Source organism: Salvia splendens, chromosome 15, assembly GCF_004379255.2.
Source record: "Salvia splendens isolate huo1 chromosome 15, SspV2, whole genome shotgun sequence".
Classification (NCBI taxonomy): Eukaryota; Viridiplantae; Streptophyta; class Magnoliopsida; order Lamiales; family Lamiaceae; genus Salvia; species Salvia splendens.
This window is the reverse complement of record NC_056046.1, coordinates 1,060,783-1,087,022: the sequence shown is the minus strand read 5'-3', so window position 1 is coordinate 1,087,022 and position 26,240 is coordinate 1,060,783. Positions and strand designations below refer to the sequence as shown.

At 37.6% G+C, this 26,240-nt stretch overlaps 3 protein-coding genes and 1 long non-coding RNA gene across 4 annotated transcripts; 2 read left to right on the top strand and 2 right to left on the bottom strand.

The window, feature by feature from the left end:
* Nucleotides 1-10,759: 10,759 nt before the first annotated feature.
* LOC121766300 (E3 ubiquitin-protein ligase SPL2-like) lies at nt 10,760-13,396 on the bottom strand. Its single transcript, XM_042162546.1, has 6 exons — nt 12,883-13,396; nt 12,634-12,735; nt 12,108-12,278; nt 11,889-12,010; nt 11,506-11,625; nt 10,760-11,209 (listed from the first exon to the last, which is right to left on the bottom strand). The coding sequence occupies exons 1-6, from the start codon at nt 13,279-13,281 to the stop codon at nt 10,912-10,914; spliced, it is 1,212 nt and encodes a 403-aa protein (XP_042018480.1). The 5' UTR covers nt 13,282-13,396; the 3' UTR covers nt 10,760-10,911.
* Nucleotides 13,397-13,610: 214 nt separating this feature from the next.
* Nucleotides 13,611-17,168, bottom strand: LOC121769152 (probable GTP diphosphokinase RSH2, chloroplastic). Its single transcript, XM_042165864.1, has 6 exons — nt 16,043-17,168; nt 15,764-15,949; nt 14,926-15,386; nt 14,585-14,743; nt 14,151-14,502; nt 13,611-14,042 (listed from the first exon to the last, which is right to left on the bottom strand). Exons 1-6 carry the CDS (start codon nt 16,745-16,747, stop codon nt 13,746-13,748), a joined length of 2,160 nt encoding a protein of 719 aa, XP_042021798.1. The 5' UTR covers nt 16,748-17,168; the 3' UTR covers nt 13,611-13,745.
* A 3,935-nt stretch (nt 17,169-21,103) lies between these two features.
* Nucleotides 21,104-21,742, top strand: LOC121768214. The gene is made up of 2 exons (XR_006043313.1): nt 21,104-21,195; nt 21,341-21,742. It is a non-coding gene; the product is annotated as an uncharacterized LOC121768214 (long non-coding RNA).
* Nucleotides 21,743-22,923: 1,181 nt separating this feature from the next.
* LOC121767555 lies at nt 22,924-25,601 on the top strand. Its single transcript, XM_042163853.1, has 7 exons — nt 22,924-23,313; nt 23,928-24,027; nt 24,271-24,336; nt 24,447-24,555; nt 24,720-24,802; nt 25,034-25,140; nt 25,238-25,601. The coding sequence occupies exons 1-7, from the start codon at nt 23,147-23,149 to the stop codon at nt 25,332-25,334; spliced, it is 729 nt and encodes a 242-aa protein (XP_042019787.1). The 5' UTR covers nt 22,924-23,146; the 3' UTR covers nt 25,335-25,601.
* Nucleotides 25,602-26,240: the final 639 nt, after the last annotated feature.

The window sequence follows — 26,240 nt, the reverse complement described above, 5'->3', positions numbered from 1 at the left end:
AGGTATGCCTCAGCCCATATAACTTGTCATAGTAGAGATTTAATAGGAAAATCGAATCTAATGACCTATACATGATATGTGACATTTTTTCTATCTATATGTGGAATTATTTGAAATTGTAAGTAATAATTCAAGTGTCATTTAATTACCTATTACTCTATATAGCAGTAATATATATTACGAATAAATAAAAAAACTATGCAAATTTATCACTGAATGAAAGTTGGTGTACATAAATATGAAAAATGAAAATGAAATGAATTAGGTGTTAGAACTTATAGAACCACTAGTAGTATGTTATTTTTGTCAAAATAGCTGGTATTAAGTTCCTAGTTTATTTGTTACGTACGGATTGGTTAATGAATAAAATAAAGAGAAAAGATAAATGTACATTTTGATTTTGATGCTTTAGATTATAGATTTAAAGCATTGGGCTTTTCCAAGGGAAAATCTTTTTGATGAAATGTAGTGGAAGGATTTAATTAAGTGGGCCAGCTTTCTTGAAATAAAAGGACTGGGCTGGTATGAAGAAATTAAAGCCCAAATTCAAATGTAAGTATCGACTCTGAGCACTATTTTTGTTTAATTCATTAATTTTATTTTGTACATTTAATTTGATTATTAATATCTTAAAAAACTTTATTGATGTTATTAACTTTATAAAGACATAAAAATCAAAATCTCAATTTATTATTTTATTTATTTACTTCAGCTATATAAATAATAGTAAAAAATAATCTTAAAATATTAATTAACTTCTAATATAATGATGTCAATAAAAATATTTAGGGTATTGGAATCAAGATAAACTAATAAAACAACAACACACACTAAATAAAAGTGTTGCTCGTAAATGGTGTTCACATGGGAATGGATCCCCTGCTGTGGAGGGGTGCACAGCAGGGGATGCTGTTCCTCACACCCCATTTTTTTATTAATTTAATTAAATTTAAATTTTTTTTTTTTTTTTTTAAAATGAGGGGGTGTGAGGAGCAGCATCCCCTGCTGTGCACCCCTCCACAGCAGGGGATCCATTCCCGTGTTCACATAAGATATGCTTACTACATTTTACTCTCTATAATGTAGGTGTGATTGATTGGATACAAACTTGATCAGACATCATAAATATTTATAAATATATCACTAAATACGAGTCCATATCCAAATTTTAACTATCCAATAAAAAAGGAATAGATCTATGTGACACCCAAAATTGCTTTACTAGTAGTACTGATTACAATTCTTTAACCCATAAGTCTTTAGTGCTATAAGATATAAATAAACCAGAGTCACATATTTCTAGATTTTGTGCATAGCCATTGTCAAAGTTTTACCTACATGACAATTAACATAAAATAAATAATTATTAGGTGATCACATATAAATAAGGTGACCCACTCTAACACTCTTGATAACCTAGAAATTTCTCCTTTCTCAAAATTCTACTGTAATTGGTCGGTGCCATGATATTTAAATCAAATGTCATATGATAACGTAATCAATTTGTGTAACTGTGAGGAAAATTGCCAACTCTTTTCCCTAAGGTACAAAACAAGAAACTGATTGTACAAACGATTATACGAAGGCGACTTATATCATTTAAATCCAAAAGTTATTAAGTAAAATTGTTTACCTGTTTTGTAAAGTCACGTGAAGAAGTCATTGTTTAGATAAGAAGTTTAATAGTACATGTCAAATTCCATGAATTTGGATGAGGACATAGAAAAGTACTTAGAAGGAAGATGAAAATAAATAAACAAGATTACCTATACTAAATGTTAGAGCGTGGAGTTTTAACTAGATTACAAAAGGACGATAAAACACATCTTAAATAAAATTCTTCTTTTCTAATTAACAGGTCGAGATTCGAGTCATCGTAGTTACAAGAGTAAATAAAGAACTATTTTTAATTAGTTTTATTATTTGTTTCATAATTATTTACCATACTTTATTCGGTTCACCGTAATTAAGCTGTAATTTATTTTGGATGGTCCTACTCTAATTGAAATATTTCTTACTTTATTTTCTTTTACTAATTTTTTTGAAACATAGGATAGTTTGTCATAACAACACATAATGAGTGAGAAAGAAATGAGTGTTAGGGTTGATCATTGGAGCCATTAGCATCCACTTCCTTACGGTTGTGAAGTGCGGTTTGGTAGCGGAGAGCAAACTTATGGATGCAGCATCGACGGGTGTGAGTATTGCAGCGGTGGCGAGAGAGATACGGCGTCCATTGCACCACCCTCAACACATACTCATCCAATGCCATGAACCTGATTTAGGGGGTTGGGTGTGATATCTGTGGAAGTACTATTTGGAGCATTGGCAGATGCACCTGAGATGCGCGCATGACAGTCACCTGATTGATGCAGATGAGAAAAGGCGTGCTATCATACATTGCAACTTCTTCATTTGTCTCTACAACTATGATCTATAATGGGGACATGAAGGCCGTTGATTGATTGAGAGAAAATCCTCTGTTTTAGATCATTCGTTTACTACTCTGTCTGTCGTTTACCTCTTTCCTCTTGTATTCTTGTATCTGTTCTATGTGTAATTTGTTTGAAATGGCTAAATATAATCTCCGTGAAAAATACTACTACTACTACTACTAACTTAATACACTACTTATTTTAAACGATCAAGAACTAACAATAGGAGATGAAGCACAAGCAGACGGGCACGGGGATTTGATGGAGAAGTGATACGATCACGATTTCTGTATGTAGGCGCTGTAGAAATCATGGAATAAAATATGTCCGGTTAATGGATTTTGACCAAATAATAAATGTGACGAGACATCTAATTTTGTGAAATTAAATGATATAGCGTCGATCTACATTTTACGCAGATAAATGTAGTATATCCACTTTCTCAAATTCGATTTCCGATGAGTGAGAAATAGTGGATTAAAGTTGGGCATGATTAGCTTTTAATTAAAGCTTGGAGTTTGAGCTTAGAGAATAATTAACTAGTGGTAATTATCCCACATAGGAGAAGTGACACATCTTTTAATGTGCTTAAATTAAGTGACTTTATGTTACTTAATAATTATAGTAAACCAAGATGGGTGAAAAAGCCCACACGTGAGCGCACGCGCGCGCGCCGCCCGCCCGCGGGCCTCGGGGCTCGGTCTCGGTCTCGGACTTGGACTTGGACTTGGACTTGGACTTGGCAATTGTCAATTGGTCTTTGGGTTGTCTTTGGGCTCGGGTCTGGACCCGTAGTAATCTTTTGAGACCACCGTTGAGTCAGCAATCCAAGTGGCTTGACACATTGTCAAGCGTGGCACAGTCAAAGCCTACACGGCTGCCACGTGAGAAATCCACACGCTCCACACGCGTAAGGCACACTCCTGCCACAAGCTTGTAACCGCTGACGGTTACGAATGAGCCATGATGAGCCTTCATGGCTTGGTTGACCCTGCATGGCGGCTTGGCCTATAAATAGGCTAGTCATTCCACTTCATTTGACACACCATTCACAAGCATAACAGCATAAGCTCTCTCCCTCTCTCTGCATTGTTTTTCTATCGAAAGCTCTGCCCTCTCCTTCATCCAGTTCGCCGGAGCTCTGTTGATTGCGGGGCTGCTTCACCAGAGACGTAGCCGTTTTATCTTTGGGGACGACACGCCAAACCGAGAGCACTACCGGGGCGTATCTCATCTTGCGGAAAGAGGCCTCCTCGACTCGGCTAAACAACTGTTCACGGTTACTGTTTCGATTTCTCAATTGTAATTTCATTTCAGTTCAGTTTCCCCTTTCGTATTCCTTCTTTTTGGTTGTATTACGTCCGGTTGTATCTCTTGTAATCCCAGAAACCAACAATCGCAAGACAAGATAGCTTGCATTTGAAGGAATTTGGACTATAAACTGAACTTAACACTTTCGAAACATTTAACACCTTTGCTGGAGATGTCGACTGAATCCAACACCGCTGCTGCCACCTCCGCCGCCGCCATTTCCTCCACCATGGCGACCACTGGACCTGTCAACACTTCGTCGATTCCCTTGATGATGCCAACCCCTAGGTTCTATCCATCTTCATCAACAACCCCTTGGGAGTTTGTTAACCCCCTTGGGCCCACTGGTGGATCCACCTTGAGTGGATCGGTTGGTTCCACTTTTAGTGGTTCCTTCGGATCCTTTAATGGATCAAGTGTGGGGGCCTTCGGGTCTCACACGAATGCTGGGACCTTCGGGTCTCACTCGGGTGCTAGTTCCTTCGGGGCTGGTACGACCATGGCAGGCTCTATGCCCAACATGAATGGTGGGGGCTCTATGCCCAACCACGTTGTTGGCTCCTTCAGGGGCAATGTAATTGGTTCCTTCCATGGACCAAGTTTGGCACCTTTGGCACCAAGAATGATGCCACCTGCCGAGAAGCCACCAAAGTTTGGAGGATCTGACTTCAAAAGGTTGTACCAAAAGATGTTGTTCTACTTGACAACATTTGGCGTCGCCAACTTCCTCACTGAAAATGAACCGCCCGCGCCAAGCGATCAAGAGACTAGGCTCGAAGTCATGGCTGACTATGAAGCTTTGAGAAAAGGAGATTATCTTTGTAAAAATTTCATTCTAAGTGCTTTAGATGATAGTTTGTACAATGTATACTCCGTTGTAACCACATCAAAAGAGATGTGGGAAAGTCTAGAAAGAAAGTATAACATAGATAATGTTGCAGGTACTGAACAAGTTGTAGCATCCAAATTTATGGACTACAAGATGGTCGACTCTCGACCCATCATGGAGCAAGTTCAAGAGCTACAAATGATCATCCACGCACTAGTGGCTGAAGGGATGACCTTGCCCGACAAATTCTTAAGGTGCACGATCATTGACAAGTTTCCTCCTAGTTGGAAGGACTTCAAGAGCTATCTCAAACACAAGCGAAAGCAGATGACCCTTGAAGACTTGATCGTGAAATTGCGCATTGAGGCTGATGTGCGCAAAAGTGACCAAAAGGCTAAGGGCTTTAGCCCACTTGAAGCCAAATCCAATCTATTGGAGCGGGGCGATCCCTCCACCAAACGCCATCGCCCAAGTCAAAAGGATAAAGGGAAGGGAAAGCAGGCTGCAAAGAAATTTGAAGGTCAATGCTTCAAGTGTGGCAAAACTGGCCACTTTGCCAAGGACTGCCGCAGCAAGAAGAAGAAGCCGGCGGCCCACGTCGTTGAGAAGGAGTTCAAAGACTGGGATGAAAACGAACTCATTGTTGTGGTCACTGAAGAAGTTAACCTTGTTGATAACAAGGGTAGCTGGTACATCGACACCGGCGCTACTGCTCATGTCTGCTCAGATAGGAGTAAGTTTGCCTCCTATACTGCGGTTGAAGGAAGGAAGATCAACATGGGGAATCAAGCATCGTCCGAAGTCCTCGGCATTGGCAGCGTGATTCTCATGATGACGTCTGGCGTCACTATCACTTTGAAGGATGTGTTGCATGTCCCAGACATCCGCAAGAACCTAGTGTCAGGATCAATACTAGTTAATAAGGGGTTTAAACTTGTATTTGAGTCTGATAGGTTTGCATTGTACAAGTTTTGAAAGTCACTCAGAAAAGGTTATGTAACCGATGGACTTTTCAAGCTTAGTGTGGCAACTCGTAGTGTTGCAAAGCCGTTGGCTAATAATAATAAAGCATCTACTTCCTCTTACTTGACCGAGTGTTCAAATTTGTGGCATTGTAGATTGGGACATGTAAATTCAAAAGCCATCAAAAGATTAGTGAATTTAGATTTACTAAAGGCTAATGAAGTGGATACCCAAGATAAATGTGATATTTGTCTTGAAGCAAAAATGACTAAGTTGTCGTTTCACTCGGTTGAACGAAGCACAAAACCCCTTGAATTAATTCACACGGACGTATGTGATTTAAAGATGGTGCAAACTAGAGGTGGTAAAAAGTACTTTATCACTTTCATAGATGATTGCACAAGGTATTGCTACATTTATCTTTGAAGAAGTAAAGATGAAGCAATAGAAGCGTTCAAAAATTATAAGAACGAAGTTGAGAATCAACTTGGTTGTAAAATCAAAACGATTCGAAGCGATAGATGAGGCGAATATGTAGCCCCGTTTGAGGAGTTATGCAACGCAAGTGGTATAATTCATCAAACAACTGCTCCATATTCACCACAATCTAATGGTGTTGCAGAACGCAAAAATCGAACTCTAAAAGAGATGATGAATGCACTGTTTCTGACTTCAGGATTACCGCATAACATGTGGGAGAAGCTGTTTTGACAGCCAACTATATCTTGAATAAAATCCATCTCATAAGAAAAGATATTACTCCTTATAAGTTGTGGAAGGGAAGGAAGCCATCCTACAAATACCTCAAAGTGTGGGGGTGTTTGGCAAAAGTAATGGTTCTCCCGCCCAAAGAAGTTACAATTGGACCTAAAACAGTTGATTGTATCTTCATTGGATATGCACTTAACAGTAGTGCATATCGATTTGTTGTTCACAAGTCTGAAATATCGACTATTACTGTAGGAACAACAATTGAGTCAAGGAATGCTATATTTCTCGAAAATACATTTCCTTGCAAAGACAAGGAAAAAGTCTCAACCAATTCTGAGATAAGAATTGAAGAAGAAGCCACTAGTTCTAAACCAGTGGAAGAAGAAGCCACTAGTTCCAAATCAGCGGATGAGGAACCTGAATCACACAAGCGTGCAAGGCCAGATTCGAAGGATACAGTACTAAGACGTGGTAGTAGGGTCAGAACACCAAAAACATTTGGTCCTGACTACATTGTTTTTATGTTAGATGAAGAACCGACATCTATAAAAGTAGCATTCGATGTCCCAGACGGGCTACATTGGAGAGAAGCTGTTCAAAGCAAAATTGATTCAATTTTGCTAAACCACACTTGGGTGTTGGTAGATCTACCTGAAGGTGCAAAACCTCTAGGTTGCAAATGGGTACTTAAAAGGAAATTTAAGGCCGATGGAACAGTGGATAAGTATAAAGCCCGACTAGTAGTAATGGGTTTTAAACAAAAGGAATGACATGACTTCTTCGATGCCTATTCACCTGTAACAATGATTACATCTATCTGAGTGCTTCTCGCTGCATTGCACAATCTTGAGATTCATCAAATGGATGTAAAGACCGCGTTTCTAAATGGTGAACTAGAAGACGAAATTTATATGGAAAAAACCCGAAGGGTTTGTAGTACCTGGACAAGAGAAAAAGTTATGTAAGCTCGTAAAGTCTCTGTATGGATTGAAACAAGCGACATTGCAATGGCACTTGAAGTTTGATAATGTGATGTTATCAAATGGGTTCAAAATCAACGAGTACGACAAATGTGTCTACATCAAGAGCACTAATAACGGTCATGTTATAGTGTGTTTATACGTTGATGATATGTTAATCTTGGGTAGCAACACTCAAGTAATTAACGATACAAAGGCCATGTTAAAGAGGAACTTTGACATGAAAGACATGGGTCTAGCCGATGTAATTCTTGTAATGAAGATTCTAAGAACGTCTGATGGAATCATCTTAACACAATCACATTATGTTGAGAAGATATTGAATAAATTCAAAGCCTATGATGGCGCGCCGGTTAAGACTCCAATTGAACTTGACGTTCACTTGAGCAAGAACAAAGGCGAGCCCGTTGCACAAGAAGAGTATGCACGGATCATCGGATGCATTATGTACTTGACTAACTGCACTCGACCTGACATTGCTTGTGCCGTAAACAAGTTGAGTCGTTACACGAGCAATCCAAGCAAAGAGCATTGGAGAGCTCTTGTGAGGGTTTTGAGATATTTAAAACATACTCAAAATCATGGACTACACTTCTCGAGATACCCCCCGGTACTTGAAGGGTACTGTGATGCAAATTGGATATCCGACAATAGAGACTCACTTTCAACAAGTGGATACGTCTTTACTATTGGGGGTGGTGCTGTATCGTGGAAATCCACAAAACAGACATGTATAGCCCGATCAACAATGGAATCGGAGTTCATTGCCTTAGATAATGCTGGTGAGGAAGCCGAGTGGCTTAAGAACTTCCTTGAAGATATTCCATGTTGGTCTAAGTCAGTGCCACCAGTGCTGATCCACTGCGATAGTCAAGCGGCTATTGGAAGGGCAAACAATGACTTCTATAATGGTAAGTCTCGACATATACGTCGACAACATAACACCGTGAGACATTTGATCACAACAAGGGTGATTACAATTGACTATGTGAAGTCAATAGATAATCTAGCGGATCCGCTAACCAAAGGGTTAAACCGTGATCAAATGAATAAGTTGCTAGAGGGAATGGGTTTGAAATCCACAAACTAAAGAATTATCATAGTGGTAACCCAACCATGATGACTGGAGATCCCAAGAACTTGGTTCAAAGGGACAACTAAGCTATGAGAGCTCATGAGAAACACTCTACTATATCTATTCCCTATAGAGCAATAGAGTGTTGGAAAGCTTGCCTAGTGGTGATGCTAAGTCTATGACTTTTAATGACTCCTAAAGGATCTCGAGGAGATTGAGTTCTCAAGGAGACCGAGTAGGGCAAGATACTCGATTAGGAATCACCTATATAAGTGTGAAGTGAGACCGCTTCAAATAACACACTTATGAACCCAAAGTGGTGTCCAAGGCCGCAAAGGACACAAAACGTGAGAACGGATGAGGTTGAGGTAATTAAGCGTTAACACCATTGTTTCGGTGCACGCCATGGGGGATTAGTTCAAAGCATCGCGCTACTAAGCCGCATGTGTATCCGATGGTGTCGACTATGGAGGGTTCAAAGCCAACAACTACCTATCCTTATTCTTATATACCTCTCGAGGGTTGAGCTTGTGTCTGCATGCATATGCATTTGGCTATTTCCACTCATGTGGGGGATTGTAGAAATCATCGAATAAAATATGTTCGGTCAATGGATTTTGACCAAATAATAAATGTGACGAGACATCTAATTTTGTGAAATTAAATGATATAGCGTCGATCTACATTTTACGCAGATAAATATAGTATATTCACTTTCTCAAATTCGATTTCCGGTGAGTGAGAAGTAGTGGATTAAAGTTGGGCATGATTAGCTTTTAATTAAAGCTTGGAGTTTGAGCTTAGGGAATAATTAACTAGTGTTAATTATCCCACATAGGAGAAGTGACACATCTTTTAATGTGCTTAAATTAAGTGACTTTATGTTACTTAATAATTATAGTGTACCAAGATGGGTGAAAAGGCCAACACGCGCGCACGCGCGCGCGCCCGAGCCCGTGCTCACGGTCGCGGGCCTCGGGGCTCGGTCTCGGTCTCGGTCTCGGACTTGGACTTGGATCTTGGCAATTGGCAATTGGTCTTTGGGTGGTCTTTGCGCTCGGGTCTGGACCCGTAGTAATCTTTTTAGACCACCGCTGAGTCAGCAATCCAAGTGGCTTGACACATCGTCAAGCGTGGCACAGTCAAAGCCTACACGGCTGCCACGTGAGAAATCTACACACTCCACACGCGTAAGGCACACTCCTGCCACAAGCTTGTAACCGCCAACGGTTACGAATGAGCCATGATGAGCCTTCATGGCTTGGTTGACCCTGCATGGCGGCTTGGCCTATAAATAGGCTAGTCATTCCACTGTATTTGACACACCATTCACAAGCATAACAGCATAAGCTCTCTCCCTCTCTCTGCATTGTTTTTCTGTCGAAAGCTCTGCCCTCTCCTTCATCCAGTTCGCCGGAGCTCTGTTGATTGCGGGGCTGCTTCACCAGAGACGTAGCCGTTTTATCTTTGGGGACGACACGCCAAACCGAGAGCACTACCGGGGCGTATCTCATCTTGCGGAAAGAGGCCTCCTCGACTCGGCTAAACAACTGTTCACGGTTACTGTTTCGATTTCTCAATTGTAATTTCATTTAAGTTCAGTTTCCCCTTTTGTATTCCTTCTTTTGGGTTGTATTACGCCCGGTTGTATCTCTTGTAATCCTAGAAACCAACATGCGCATAGGGAGTAGGGAGAAAATGCAGAGAATAAAAGGGAAAACACGCACCATGCGTTGGGCATAATTCCATGTCAGCACGCTTATAGCTGTCTAACAAATTAGAGAGAGGAAGCGGCCGAGTATAAGAAGGAAAGAGAGGCTGCAGTAGGCCATTCATGAAAATAGTGTGTTAGCTTGCGAGCTAGGGTCATCGTGAGAATCCGGCGATTCTCCGTTGAATGTATCGTGTTCATCTTATCCTTCTTCCTTGAGTGATTGTAGTCCTCATCATTTTATATTTCATTTCCAATTACATTGTAGTTCCATGTATGTGTATGTAGTACTCTGTTTCACCTACCATCAATGAAGTTCCTTCAGTCTTGCTATCGATTTGTGCATTGGGATTTTAGGTTGAGTTGCATCAAATCATGGAGGTGGTGATCGATTGGAGCTCTTCTTGTGGTTATTATTCTGATACTAATACTAGGAAAAAGATGCAACAAGAAGTCTTGGGAGAGGAGACCATAGATGCAGCCAGAGCATTGCTGAGGAAGTACGACAGCATGTGGGAGATCGCTGAGGAAGTACGACCATAAAGGCGACTGCAACGGGCTGTGGTGGAAGGTTCACCCGGTGTCGTCCTGCTCACTGTGGAAGGTGGATTTGAGAGTGAAGGAGTGTTTTGCCCTCTGTTTTTTGGAATGAATTTCAATCTTTTCTTTTTTGGTCCTGACACCTCTGATTCCTGCCCAGACAAACTTCGAAACTATCCAAATAAAGGGGAAAAAAAGAAACAATAACGAAGGAGAAAATGAATGTGATACGCTATCACAAAAATTAGTATATATATACAGATATTTTGTCAGATTCTCAACATTTAGTTCACTAGAAGTATCACACAGATGTAGTTTTATCTCTATGCTAAATCTGGCAGGCATCACGAATAATCTCACGAATCGTAAATTCTAACGGAGCTGTGGATCGTCTGTCTACATAGGGGACATTTTGGAGCTATCTCACGCTCGACAGAGAGGGCACAGCGCTGACAGCAGACCAAATGCCCGCAGGGGACGAAGGCAGAGCGCCGCCTTCTCATGAGGCAAATGACACAGAGCTCACCATCGGGAATAGCTTCAGCTTCTTCACCCAAGACTTCTTCATTCGAAGATTCTCTGGCAATCCTAGTGGAGTTATTTTGCTGCTGAGTTCGCCGTTGGCTTCTCCAATCTTTATACTTAGTCCAGTTCCTGCAGAAGACATTATAAATGAACGTTTCATGTAAACAAAATGAGATGGATTTAATTAGAGTTTAACAAGGCAAAAGGGTTGTACAAAATCTGCAGGACCTAGTAAAGTTCAGATAAGCTATTCAAGAGTTCTGAATAAAGAGAAGCAATGTTCTAATCGACCATGTAAGAGAGGATATTAATTACATCGAAGAAGGTAGTTTTCTATGCAAACAATACTTGAAATGTTTCTACAATGCCATGATTTTGTAGGTTAAAACCTAATCTAAGTTGGAGACATGTTTGGAGAAACATACCTCGCAACAGAATAGCTCAGAATACCTATAGCAACGGTACCAAAAACAAGTCCACTCCACATTAACACTTTTGTCTTGAAGGAAAGATCTGCCACTAGTTGATCTTTGGTCAGTGCAGACCTACGGAGAGAGCGCCAGATTGGTCAGTTTTCTAGACTATCTCTCGTTGAGGAGGAAGAATTAACACTAGAGACTAAAACGCTTCAGAATTACATATTGCAGAACCTACAACGGCTGAGCTCTCCTGATAAATACTTTGCTGTGATAAAGAATTGCTTTCAATTCTCAACAAAGTCCTAAATAGGCAGCACACAGAATGTCTAGAAAGGTAGCCTAACACATAACGTCAAAATCAACGGCTTTTTAAGAGAAAATCCACATACAGGAAGTAAGGAAGATCCTTGGAGGATTTTATCTCAAACCCCCCATTTTTTAGACTGCAAATTCCAACAGCGGTTACATCCTTCCCAAGAGGGAGGATTTTTTCCTCATAGAGCATTCCAACCTGATAGGAAAATATTCTTTGTAAGTAAGAAAGGAATAGTAATAAAGAGCAACATAATTTTTTTTATCACAACAAGTACATATAGAAATAAACTCACAGGATATTCAAGACCACAAATTGCCTGCAGGAAAGTGTAAGGAGTAGCAGTTATAGGCTGCAAGTGCTGATAAACTGTTGTTAGAGGTAGCGGGTGATTTGATCCTTCCATGTTGACAACAAAATAATCAGATTGTGGCCATTTTGCACCTTCAACGAGAATGAAAGGAACCTGAGGGGACATATCCAATGCATGTCATTGAAGACCAACCTCAATGTTACTGAAAATAACTAGAATGGAGCTACAAAGATAAATCTCTTCCCAAAAAAAACATGACATTCCAATAATCTGATCATGTGCTAATGATCAAACCATAGAATCCGATTTTTCAGAACATTGCAAATAATCTGATCAGTTAGTATATTAGTACAGCAGAAGCATCTAATGCTTGACGATATACAGCAACTCAAAGCAATAGAGAGCCAGAGAAGGCCAGTGCATTTCTTAGGAGACGACAACTAAATGATTTAACGAAATAATTCCAAACTTATAAAATTTTGTGATTATTGAAAATATAATAAGTTACCATTCTCGTAGAAGATGTTTCTTGCTCTTTCAACGATCCAGCAATCGTATTGCGCAGATCAGTAGTCCATCCAAAAACCCCCTTCCACTCATTGTATATACACTTCAATGATCAATCAGAAAGAGAAAACATCAATTCAATAAACATGATTTAGATATTACTGGTAAAGCTCCATCAATTCGTGCTTATTCAATCAGTTGAAGAATAAATGCAGGAAAATAAATTCAGAAAAAAAAATGGTTAACATACGGTTTGAGATATCTGCAATATCACCCCCTTTTCACCAGAAGCATTCGAAGCGACTAAACTATTCCCCATCAATGCCTTCCAATTCGCCTTCTCTGCCGCCGATTTCACCTCCACACTACCCCTTACGATGACCAATCTCCCACCCCCATTCGAGCTGGACGACTCTCCGGCGTCTGGATCAGAGCTACTAGAATCATCGCCGTCGGTGAGAATCGACCGGAGATCGGACGGTAGGACCGACGGCGCGTCGCGAATTTTTCGGAGGGCGGACGCACTGGCTGCGTATTTGCGGATGCTGCGATACGCCACGTAGGCGACACCGACGCCGAACAATACGCCGTCCGCCGCGAACATCATCTGTGCCAGGACCGCCGCCGTCGCGCGGTCGTGCACCGACATCTCTTCCGCCGCAGATTGACCGATCGGAAAATTTCTCCGGCTTGCTCTGTGTGTTGTGAATTTCGCCTATTTTTTCCCCCGCGTTAAAAAGCTTTTTTTTAGCTACGGAGTAATATTTTCATTTTCCTCTTGTAAATTGCCACTTTCATTTAATTAGATTTCAATTATTGAAAATTTTATTATTTTCAGTAAGTTTAGAACGTGTATCACTTATAAAACCTACTACAAAAATGAGCTCATTTAACTCATATCACAATCCAAAGCAAGTACAATTTAAATGTATACTAAGATTTGATACAATAAAAGGAAATAATCAACAACAGTTGCAGTTGGATAAATAATTCCATTCATAACACAACAACATGAACAATTCTTTACAGATGCTTATATACAAGAATGCCTATTTTTTTATGTTATCAAATGTAAGACTATTAAAGAATGAATTGAGCCCAGGTATAGACTGGTCAGCTTTGGAAGCTGGCCATGGAGCCAGCAGCCAAGGGCGTCGCGCCTCTATTGTACATCCGCTGGATTTCTTCCCGGTACTCTGTCAGCGCCTTGTCTGGTATGGCCAGGGTTAATTCCACGACATCGCCCATTTTCAGCTTGCAGGTAGGGTCGCTGACGGGCTTGTGGTTCAGTCGCGGCCTCAGTTCCTCCTTGACAGGAAATCTGAACGACGTCCACCTAGAACTGCCTCGACCAGCTGTCTCCAACAGATCCATTACTGATGAGCTTGCTGGAAACTCTTGAACAGACATCTGCAGGTTGGAATATAATGTTAAACGTTTAACTCGATGAAATAAAGTTCCGTCAGATTATCCTACAGAAGCGAAAAACAGACGCAAGAGAAGACACCAATAGCGAACCTTATCGTTTTCAATCATGATAACGAAGATGGGACCATCGTTGCCACAATGGGGTTTGCACGAAAAGGTGCAACCTTCGGAATGGGTAGGGAAGGTGCAAGGTGGCTTCATGGAGTCGACAAAACCAACAGAGGTCTTGTCTCTGCTTATTGCCTCACACTGCCACGTCATCACCCAACGTGCCCATTCAACCATCTGAAGTACAAAGGAGGAGTATTGGGAATCTCCTTCTTTGTATCTCCAATGAGCAGCTAACCCATACTCAGCTTGCAAATGCATCTCTTTTGTTCGAATCTGAACTTCAAGGGGCACCATATCATTTCCCGTGACTACTGTATGCAGGGATTGGTATCTGCAATTTGTAACAGAGATGAAGTATACGATAAATAAGACTGGATAGAACATCATGTTCAACTTCTGAGTCATTGGCATACCCGTTGCACTTGGGACGAACGATGTAGTCTTTGAACCTTCCGGGCACTTCATGCCATAGCTGCTGGACAACCCTTAGAGCTTTATAGCAGTCTTCTTCAGATTCAACAATTAACCGCAATCCATGAATATCGTGAATCTCATCCATATTCAGCTTCTTCCTGTAGGCGGAAGAATTTCAATCAGGTCAGTATAATAGTTACATGAATACACCACAGAGAGTTGCCAAAACATACAATGTAATTGTTTGCTCTCTAATTAGCCAATACCAACTTAAGGTAATGATGGCATACGCATCTAGATATGATTGTAGGAAGTGAAAGAAAAAATAAGTCATACATACTTCAACATTTTGGAGTAGATGCTGTACAAGCTCTTATGCCGCCCTGACGCACAGAGGTAAGAAACCCCTGCATCCTTCAGTGCTTCCTCCAACTTCTCCAAAGAAGAAGTAATGGCAGCCTCGTCAAAGGACTTCAGGAGCTTAGAGGAAAGCTCTTGATGATGGTCGGGATACAGATATGTGAAACACAGGTTTTCCAGCTGCTCTTTCCAAGTCGAGATACCTAATCTATTGGCAAGAGGAACAAATATTTCCAAAGTCTCCTTAGCAAATCTTTGTTGTTTGATCATCGGCAATGCATCCAAGGTCAACATATTGTGCAAGCGATCAGCAAGCTTTATCAGAACAGCCCTTGCATCTGCCATTGCAAGGAACATGGTATGCAATCTATCTGCCTCGACAGTTTTGCAGGCAGTGTTGTTCTCCCGTGCAAGCTTGCTCAGTTGGCTCAGCTTAGAAACCTGACAAAGAAAACCAAGTTCAACATATATATATACTATATCTCAAGTTTGAAGAAACAGTTTTTAAGCAAATTCTTCCTGATCTATTGGTAAATCCCCTCTTCCAAACCCTAAAGAGCAATCAAAGTAGTAACATATTACTACAACATTCTAAAACCCAATCCACATAATTCACATTTCAACATCAGCAGATCGACATCAACATCCCATTCATCGCCTACAACTCTACACATGGACTCTAGTGAGTCGTGAACGATAGTCACATAGTTGCATTGGCCCAACATCAAGACTAAAAACTTCATATCCAAAATTTAAAAAAGACTAAAACTTCATATCAAAATCTACGAAAACAGAATAAATATCAAATTTTGACTCACCCCCTCCACTAAATCACCAACTCCAGCCCCAAAAAACTTCGATATATGATCGAACGTGAGAAAAGAATCATCAATGGCATCATGCAAAAGCCCCGCAGCAACAACTGTTGAACTGGCGCCTATGTTTGCCAAGAGAGTAGCCGTTTCCACGCAATGCTGCAAATAAGGATGACCACTTGCCCGTTTCTACACATAACAAAAGGATCAGAACAGTTAACTCCACAATCATCTCATTTTACATAAAATCCAAAAACATTTCAAGAAACAAAAGCTTAATACCTGGCCTCTATGAGCCTTCTCTGCTTCATAAAAAGCCTTAACAACAAATTCATCCCTAAATATCGAATTCTTCGACTGCGCATCAGAAAGCAAGTCCTTTGCATAGACCGGCAAATCCATCGCCATGAAATTCTCGTCCATATTAAAAGGAAGCTCATCTGCCGACAAAGCATTCGACGACGAAGGCAAATTGAAGTCTTTCACATCCAAATCGAAAGGCGAAGAATCGTAATCAACACACGATCCTAACGCGTGCCTCACGAATCCTTTGAACATCCCCGCACTCCCCGACCTAATCGAGCTGAAATCCGCGCTAATTCTCATGGGCGGGCTCCGAGAACACGGCCCAATCGAATTATTCAGGCCTTGAAGCACCGACACCGGGCTCTGGTGCGCCTGATCTCGCTTCATAGACGAGCTCACCGACGAGTACCGATACGAAGACCCCAATTCCTCGGTCCTATCATGCCACAGAGATCCCAAATCCTCCGCTCCAGATGAATAACCCGCGGATTTGATCGCCGGCGACGCAAACAGGCACGACAGCCCACCAATCAATGGCTTCTGCGACGGCGAAGCCGACGCGGACGACGTTGACCGGGCGTTGATATCCAAATCGTACGACGCGTGGGAGCTGATCTGGTGCGAGGCGGAGCATACGCTACTTGGTGGGCTCGAGTAGAGCGCTATGGTCGAAACCGCCATGAATTTGATTTCTACGTTTTCACCGGAAATTGACTAATTGAGCACCGCCGGTACACCGGAATCCCGTAATCGGAGCAATTACAGCAAATTCACGATCAAAACTTTCTGATCCCAGCTCAAATTATGCAATTCAAGGGAAAAGAAAGGAGTTTTTTTTACCTAAATACAGAAACTGTACAGAATTATATATACAAGGATGGGTGAGTGAATTTTCAACTCTCGATTGACAATTGGGATTGAGATAGTCAAGAAAGTGGAGTTTGCGACCACGAATTCAATCGATTTTGGTGAGAGAGGTGAAGTTCAATTGGGGTTTCTATATTCTTTTGCTATGATATTTTTTCCCGTTCTTCTCATTGCTGTGATTTCTACCATTTGAAGACGGAGGAACGTACAATGTGATTAGGCCAATTTGCCCCCATTTGGTGTTTGTGTGTTTGAGTCGTACACGTATGACTATCATAAATATCATAAACTGAAGAATGTAAATGTTTATGACTCATCCGTATAATATTGTCCATATTTAACTTAGACATGATTATAAGAAATGTAAATAAAAATGAGCAAAAAATATGTGGATCATTGTTTATATACTTCATTAGTTTTATAATAAAATATAAGTATAATGAGTCAGTGGAAAGTGAAGTCTATTTACCAAAAAATAGTAAAAGCAAAAATTTGACAATATTTCACAGACGATTCGAAATAAAAGTGACAACATTTCACGAACAGAGGAAGGTATAATTTTGTGTAATATATTAAGTGCAGATTAAGGAACCTAAACCGATTTTGATCAGATGCATTGAAGAATGTCTTAGTCTGTGTCAAAACGCATAGGCAATGCATCCATTGTTGCTGACAATGAATGTGGACAAAGAATAAAGTGAAACGGACTGGAGTGGAATTACTTCAAAGTGAAATGGGTGGCAAATTAAAGTGGTGGAGTTGGTTGACCTCCATATCCACCTGTATGTGTCATTTAGAATAGTATATAAATAAATAATTATGTTATTTTTAAAACAATATTAAAATGTGTAATAATTCATTTTAATTTATGATTGATGAAGTAAAAAAAAATGTTTGAACTTTTGAAGTAGTGTTAACCCTTAGAGTGTTGCTTTTGTTTTGAAATGAATTAAACTATTGCAATCTACACACGTGGACTTGTTTGGATGCACACTGAAATAATTATACTCCATTTTGGAAATGACTTAATTATAAATTTATTAGTTAGTAATCCTCTGAAAAAAGAATATCCATTATTTGATTAGTTATTGAAATGGACCACGTGACATAGAATCATGGAGTACATTATAAAGTTAAGTTATTCGGTGTCTTAGGGCCTACATGTTTCTTAATTAGTGTTGAGTGTAGTATTTATGCATCATTATTGTAGGAAACCAATTTGATTTGAGTCGTGACATGATATTTGAGATTAAACTAAGCAAGAAAATATCTGTGTTTGGATAAGAATGGAATATTTTCCCATCGGCGTGACATGATAATTATTTTAATGCTTAGTAAAATCATTGAATAATTTATCCCATCCATCTAAAAAAATGATATTATATCGATACATTCTAAAATTTGCATACTTTGGGGGGAAATTTGGCTCTACAGCCTCTACTCAATTGATCGTTTTGCATTTTAAATTTCGTTTTATTTGTAACTACTAATAGATTTCGCAATTAAACTATTTCAAGATATTTGTTTATTTGTCAACCATTAGAAATGGCTCTTATTGAATACTTCTATTTAATGTTTTGTTTTTAGCCTTCTTTTGCACTTAATTGCACATTACTTTTAAAAGTACATATATATTGTCTAGAAAGACCCGAGTAGAAGGTTGACAAAAAACAATAATCAACTAATAAAAGAAACTATTCAAATTGGATGTTTATTTATAAAGATTGGTTTTATTTTTAATTTAATGATTTGATTTAATACTACATAAATACATGCAATAACGCAACAATAATATAATGGCATAAGGGTAATACACTAACACTCGTCATATAGAATAATTTTAACATCTCGTATCTATTTAGAATCATTATTCATCGAAAACGTTAATTATATCATTATTTTTGTCGAAGTAATTCATAATAAAATATAGACAATAAATTCCTTACCATTAATTAATACTACACTGTGTCAAATTTTAAAATGACTGAGTTTAGAAAATAGGGAATCGATATATATGTTAGGAAAACATATTACAAAGACTCTTACGATAGAATACTGATACAACAAGAAAAGGTTCGAATAATATCCCACGTCAAATAGAGTATATATTTCAATATTTGTATGATTATCAGTGGATATTACTTTAATCAGACGAGTTGCCAATTACATAGATTTACAATAATTACTTTTTCATTTAATTAGATGTAATATATATTGATAATATATTTCAAATTATATTTCATTTATGACGATTCATTAACTTCAAGTTCAAAATAAAACAAGATATCATAAAATGACCTAATTAAGAGAATTGAATTAAGCTTGGTCTTATTAAATATAATAGGCCATTAATTATTTGGTCCAACTATAAATTTAAGGGTTGGTCGAATATGATGGATACAAATGAACCTACTTATATAATTAATGGTATAATTTAAAGTACGTTAGTATAATTCAAGCATATGTTATTTCAAATTTAAGATCGATACTTCATCATCTAACCAACTCCTTAAGCAACATAAATTGACTTAAGTTATAAATGAAGATGACATGTGATATCTTTATCTAGCTATAATATTATCGAGCCTAAATGTAAGCGAATAAAGTCACAATTTTATATGGTCTTTGGAATATGCCATTCTATAATTTTGATATGAACCATCTTGCATCAATCAAATATAGTACTTTATATTATGATTACAATTTATTTGCTATAAAAAAGTTATTTTAATTACACTCTCTATTCACATGAACTGCTTATTTTATACTATCGTGGACTGGTTATATACCGTTATTTTGTTTCTCTTCATCTTTTTAATTTAAGCTTTTTTTGCTAACGTAAAAAAACTTCATGCATGTTCTTTAACATATTGTCCATTTTATAATTTCTCAACATCATTCATGCCTCTTAAATTCCAAATCATTTTATTTTCATTTTTGTTTGTTACTACTATTTCAAAAACTATTCATCAAAATTCATTGTTATGCTTGACCAATCCAATTGTTGTGCTTCTATTTTTAAATTAAATGATACACAAATAAATCTTGCAAAAATGTGGAATCCTAGAGGCATTATGGTCATTTAGAATTGTCAAAATCAATGAATCTCCACCGTCATCTCCACGGAAATTCCATAAATTTATAGATTTAATGAAAATGACGAATAAAAATTGAAACTAAATTTATCTTTCCTTTAATCGTAACAAAAGAAAATAAAATAGGACAAAATAAGGGTGTGGGTTGGGAATGACAAGTGGTCTTCCACGGCGGCGCACACTTGTTTCTTGGCCACCTATGACTACTCTATTGGTTGTTTTCTACTACTATTTCTATACTCATTTATTTTTTCTCTACTTTTATTTTGTAGTGTTTATTCATCATATATATCTAAATCTAGATAAAAAAAATACATGACAAGGCAATTTGCCCCAATTATAAAGTCACAAGTTTTGAAACAAATGCAATATTTATATAAAAAAAAAACTTGTCATGTACTAATAAGAATCCCATTAACTATGGGTTTGTGGCCATGAATATAGAATTTAACAAAAGTTTTTGTGTAATTTTAATATTTTATGTTACACTATAACTTTTTTATATTCATTATTTAATTAAATTTGAGGGTTAAGAATTTGTATTATGTCGAAATTTTAATGTTATGGCCAATTCATTTCCTTTTCTTTGTTAATTCCATCAATTTTCAAGATTAATATGAAGATATTATGTTTAACATTTTTTATGGAGATTTACTGAATTTCTGTAAACTGAGTTCAATTTTCATATGATTTTCAGATAACCATTGTCGAGAAGAGAGGCGTGCGTTGATTGTGGCTATGAAATTCCCAAAAACAAATCGACCTAATTCTAACGAATCAATGCCCCCCAATTTATTGGAGATGTTGCTTTTCTATACACGTGACATGAGATCCTTCTCTACACAACACAAACTATGTCGTTTTGTGTGAAGCCCATAATGTCCATACATTAGAAATGACCTTTTTCTCGTGTGTTTTAGTTAGGTGAATGCAAGAAGAAGAAGCAATTGTTACTTGCACTAAATTGTTAGGACAAGTCAAATATGATTTGGGGATTTTGTTCTCTACTTATTTTTTTCAATATATAGTAGCCGTTTTTGGATGACTTTTCCTATTTTGAGTTACATATACTGCTGATATATTTTATATTATACTCTTGAGTCCCATAAAAATATGATTAACTTACATTTTTATCAAAATTAGGCGGCAGCACCGCCCCACCCTTCGGTAATGTGGTTAACATGCATTCTTTCAACTATGTCTGACTATGCGAGCTTTGCTTTCTGGATTTGCTATGAATTTTAAACTTTACATGGAAAATCAAAATCAAGATTGTGATTCTATACATATTAATTGGAATTATTGTCTGCAGGGGCGTAGCGCAGTTGGCAACGGAGAGGCAGATCTTGCTGCAATGGAATTATTTGAATAACAAGTTCTATTTATTGAATGGATTATCATTTTCAGCCATTTGGCATGAGTTCGAATTCAATCAGGCTTAAATTCTATCTGAAGTGTAGTTGGCTTCAATGTATGCATAATTAAATACTGATTCCAATGCGTTTAGGAAAGATAATAGAGCATGATGAGGTCAATTATTTTTATTTTTATTTTTATTTTTATTTTTATTTTATTTTATTTTTATTTTTATTTTTATTTTTATTTTTATTTTTATTTTTATTTTTATTTTTATTTTTATTTTTATTTTTATTTTCAAGTTAGAACAATTGTAACGAGCAAACGCATGAGGGCAATAGCACTTTACCTTACCTAATTTTGTGTGTTAAGTATCACTCATCATGAGATCGACAAAATTTGGACACAATAAATTCCAAGCTATGGGTATGTTTTGATGCCTACAACAAATAGAAGTGTACTACAGTAGCAAATTTGGGCCCTTTGTTGGGCTATAATGGGCCTTAATACCTGTAAAAGGCCACAAAATTTTAAAGTCCAATTAAATATTGGTAAGAATCCAATGCCCTAAAACCATAGCAATGACGAGTCAAGTCATCAGTATATGGCATATTTCGAACTAAACATAGATAAAAAAAGGTTCAAACTATAGATAGAATCAAATCATAATCTCTTACAAAAGGTAAATGAATCAAATCCAAATCTACTTAATGATACGAATTATATAAATCCTAAACTAAATACTCACGCATTCATATATGGATTAGTCACTCATATTTTAATCTTTGGTGGATTAAGTTTTCAAATATTAAGAAGTAATATGAGTACCAATTTAATTCCCAATAGAAGCAGATATGCCTCGGAAAGCACTCCTACCCTTTATTTTAGAATTGCTCTATCTTTAAGAAGGTGAGATATATATCATATCATACCCTTCAATAAAGTTTCTATATTAGATGATGACATGATCTACAGTTAGTTCCCACTAATTTCTGAAGATTACTCATGAGTCTATTGGAAGAAGGAATTATAAAAGCAAATCTAAATTGGAAGAAGGAATTATAAAAGCAAATCGATAGAGACAATTATGTCTACTTTCTTACATAAAAAAAATTATCGTAATCTTTTCTTATATTGAACATAAAAAATAATTTACTAAATGGTGAAGTGTTTTTTTTTTTATTTTCTTCTATGAAGATTGTGCCCTAAATTACTTAATCATATACTTCACAAATTAAATAAATCTTAAACTAAATACGGACGCTTGCATATCGATTGACGAACGAGTACTCAGTTTGATTCAACCAATATTCATATTTTCAATTGACGATTACTCAGTCTGACTTGACCAATATTCATATTTTCAATTGACGATTACTCAGTCCGACTGGGCCAATATTCATGTTTTATCTAATACTATTTTGTTTATATAAAGTTTTTAAGAAATTCCCTAATCTCAAAATATCCATTTTCTATGCATCAAATATTAATTAGAAATAAACCAATTTAAATAGCAATACTGACCCACGGAAGCTTACCGCCTTCATATAAATACGTAAGAAATCCCCTTTTCCGCGAACCCATTTATTATTTTATTATTCTATTCAAATTCGGTTTCAAATTTGATCTTCCAAAATCGAAGCTATATACATTCAGAGCTGTTCGTGAGTTTCAAATTCGATTCTCCGAATCAAAGCTACATACATTCAGAGCTGTTCGTGAGTTGGATTTGATTTCGGCGTTGGTTTGGTTTTACAATTTTATGGCTGCCGGCGATAACATCACTAGCAACTGCGGCAAATCGATGAAGGCGTTGGCGGCCGAGAATTCGGCGGTACAGACGAGCCGACGAGAGCTCTTGCATAATCCTGGATTGTCGCTTGAGTGGATGCCCCAGGAAGAGTCGGCGCTGGAAGATTTGCTGGAAAAGTAAGCTTCCGGTTTTTTAGTTTCGTTTCCTTCTATTGCAGTTTTTCGTTTTGTGAATTAGATGATTTAGTTGCTTTGTGTTTGAATTGCTCATTTTTTTGATGCGTGTTTTCTAGCAATTGGATTGTTGTTCGCATTATTTGGCAGGGTTTACTTGAATTCGTGTTGGTTTGGAATAGTTTATTGGCTGAGAATGTAGATTGTTAATGTAGTGATGGTTTTGATGTTATGGACGAATAATTCCAGGGAATTGGTTATTCGCTTTTATTGGCTGAGAATGCGGATTGTTAATGTAGTGATGGTTTTGATGTTATGGACGAATAATTCCAGGGAATTGGTTATTCGCTTTTATTGGCTGAGAATGCGGATTGTTAATGTAGTGATGGTTTTGATGTTATGGACGAATAATTCCAGGGAATTGGTTATTCGCTGATTGTTTTCGATTTACTGTCTTGAGACTATTGTTCGAAACCGAGTCGAATTTTATCGTTTTCACGTTTCAGAATGTATTGAGGCTAAACTAGGAATAATGTGTAAAAACATAACTGCAAATTTGTTTAAATGGTGACCTGCATTGCTGTTATGCTTATCAATTTATCATTTACCTGATGCAGATATTCCTCGGAAAGCACTCCTACCCTTTATCTTAGAATTTCTCAAGCTTTAAGAGGCAAGACAGTCCGGGATGTTGCATTACGCTGCATATGGATGAGTGTGAGATATCATTCCCTTCAATAAAGTTTCTATATTACATTATGATTGATCTACAGTTAGTTCATTATAAACTGAAATCCAAATTAATGTGTTTCTAGAATCTCCTTTCTTCATATTTTGCACAGTTTATGATGATGGTGAACATCAAGAGGCAATGTTGATCAAAGAAGAGGCAACTTTTATAGATCTGATTTATGTTACTGCTAATTATGCCCTGAATTTGTATGGTTTCCTGTTCTGCAGAAAAAGGAGAATGGCAAGAGAAAGAAAGAGGATGTTGGTTCATCGAGAAAAAATGAAGGCAAAAAGGTACCTGTAATCTTGACATAATCAGCTAGTAATGGATATTCATTGATAAACTTATTTATAATCTGTTGGACTGATCTAACTAATATTCTTGCACAATTTGGCTATTTCAGGAAAAAGGTTCTGATGCGTTGCCGGAATCATCTCAAGTAGCAAACCACGTCAATGGACTTGCAGTGATGTCAGTGGACGTGGACGTGGACAGTGTTGACAGATTTAATGGTCAGTATTACAGCATATGGCCTTATGTTTCACTTACTCATGTAGAAAGAAAATTGTTTCTTCTTAGGTGTTGATTTTTCTTGAGTTCTTGTTGATATTAATTTTCTTTCAGAACATTTACATGTCCACAAACAAGATTGACCCTTTGAACATGTGACTTTCAGCTATCGATGATCCTGCTAGACAGATTCTCAGGAATAATGCTCGGGCCTTGGATCAGATTTCTAACAACTTGTCTGCCTGCAAGGTCAGCTTCACTGCCTTTAGTGTTGAAGTAGCTTTGAATTTGAAGAGGAATTAACCAAAGCATTATTCTTCATTCATCCGTTGATTAACTTAATTTGTAGCTTTTCTAATTTGAAGTATATGGATTATGATTACAAGAATTTGTTTCTCTTCTCAAATAGTGATCACATGGCACAAAGCTGCTCCTTAGAACGATAATACTGACGAAACCATGGCTGCCTATTTCATGCAGCTTGATGAGAACATCCGTCTCTTCACTGAAGCCCGAGCTAATATCAATTTGATCTTAAAAGAGTACATCCAAAAGCCCCGAGGTGATATCAATTTAATCTTAAAAGAGTACGTCCAAAAGCAATCTACTACTCATCTATTGTTTTGACTGATCCTTGTGCGAAATCCAGACATTCTAACGAATGTAAAATGTGTTTTTGTGCAGTTTGAGGTTGGAAGACATGGCAGAAGTTAAGCAGTCGATGCCGTCTTTTCCAGTCAAGCTGAACGACGACCTGGCCAACTCCGTTCTCCCTCCCTAGAACACTGATGCAAATCAAACAGCTTGATCTTAGGTTTCACTAGTTTAATGCATGTGCATATTTCCCTTCATTATGCACAATAGGTTCATTTATTATCCATAATATTACTTTTACTGCAAGAATTAAGCTTTGTAAACACTATACAGTGTTTAGGATTGGATTCGTGAAGGGTTATTTCATCGAATTAAAAATTGGATTTCGGATTTCGGATTTATCTAGCTGTAGAACCATTGAGAATTTAATGCATGGGACCATTTTGCACTCAAAGAGTAATGATATTATAAATTATAATCTAATTCATTTTTTTCTTCTCAAGTTTGAAACTTAAAGGGACATGAGTCGGAGCTGTCGTCAGTCCCGGTGCGGCAGCTCCGCCCAACCCTTGGAGTTGAGGTTAATTTACATTCATCGTTTTCCATCTCATAAACTAAACATAATATATACTCAATTGTCAATTATGAGACAATCTTTAAACCGAACTGTTTCTAAGTGAAATGCAAATTTAATCAATATTGTTATCTTTTTGGTTAAGGGATTTACTTGAAAAATCGATAGTGGCAATTATGTCTACTGCCCTACGTAAAAAAATCCGAAGAGAATTCAGAATAAGAAATTTAATCTTTTCTTATAGAATATAATTTTTTTTTTACTAAATGGTGAGGTGTTCTGTAGAATTTTCTTCTATGAAGACTGTGTCCTTAAATCGCATTATAGATTCAATGCAAATTTTAAAAATTTACTACTAATATGAAAAGTTTTAAACAAATAGTAATTCTACACATCGTTCTAAAGGTGGATCCTATAATTCACTAAGACTACTTTTACCACATTTTCCCACTCTCTCTCTCTTACTTTATCAATTGTTCATTAAAACCCGTACATCATTTATAACTTTGTCTATTTTTT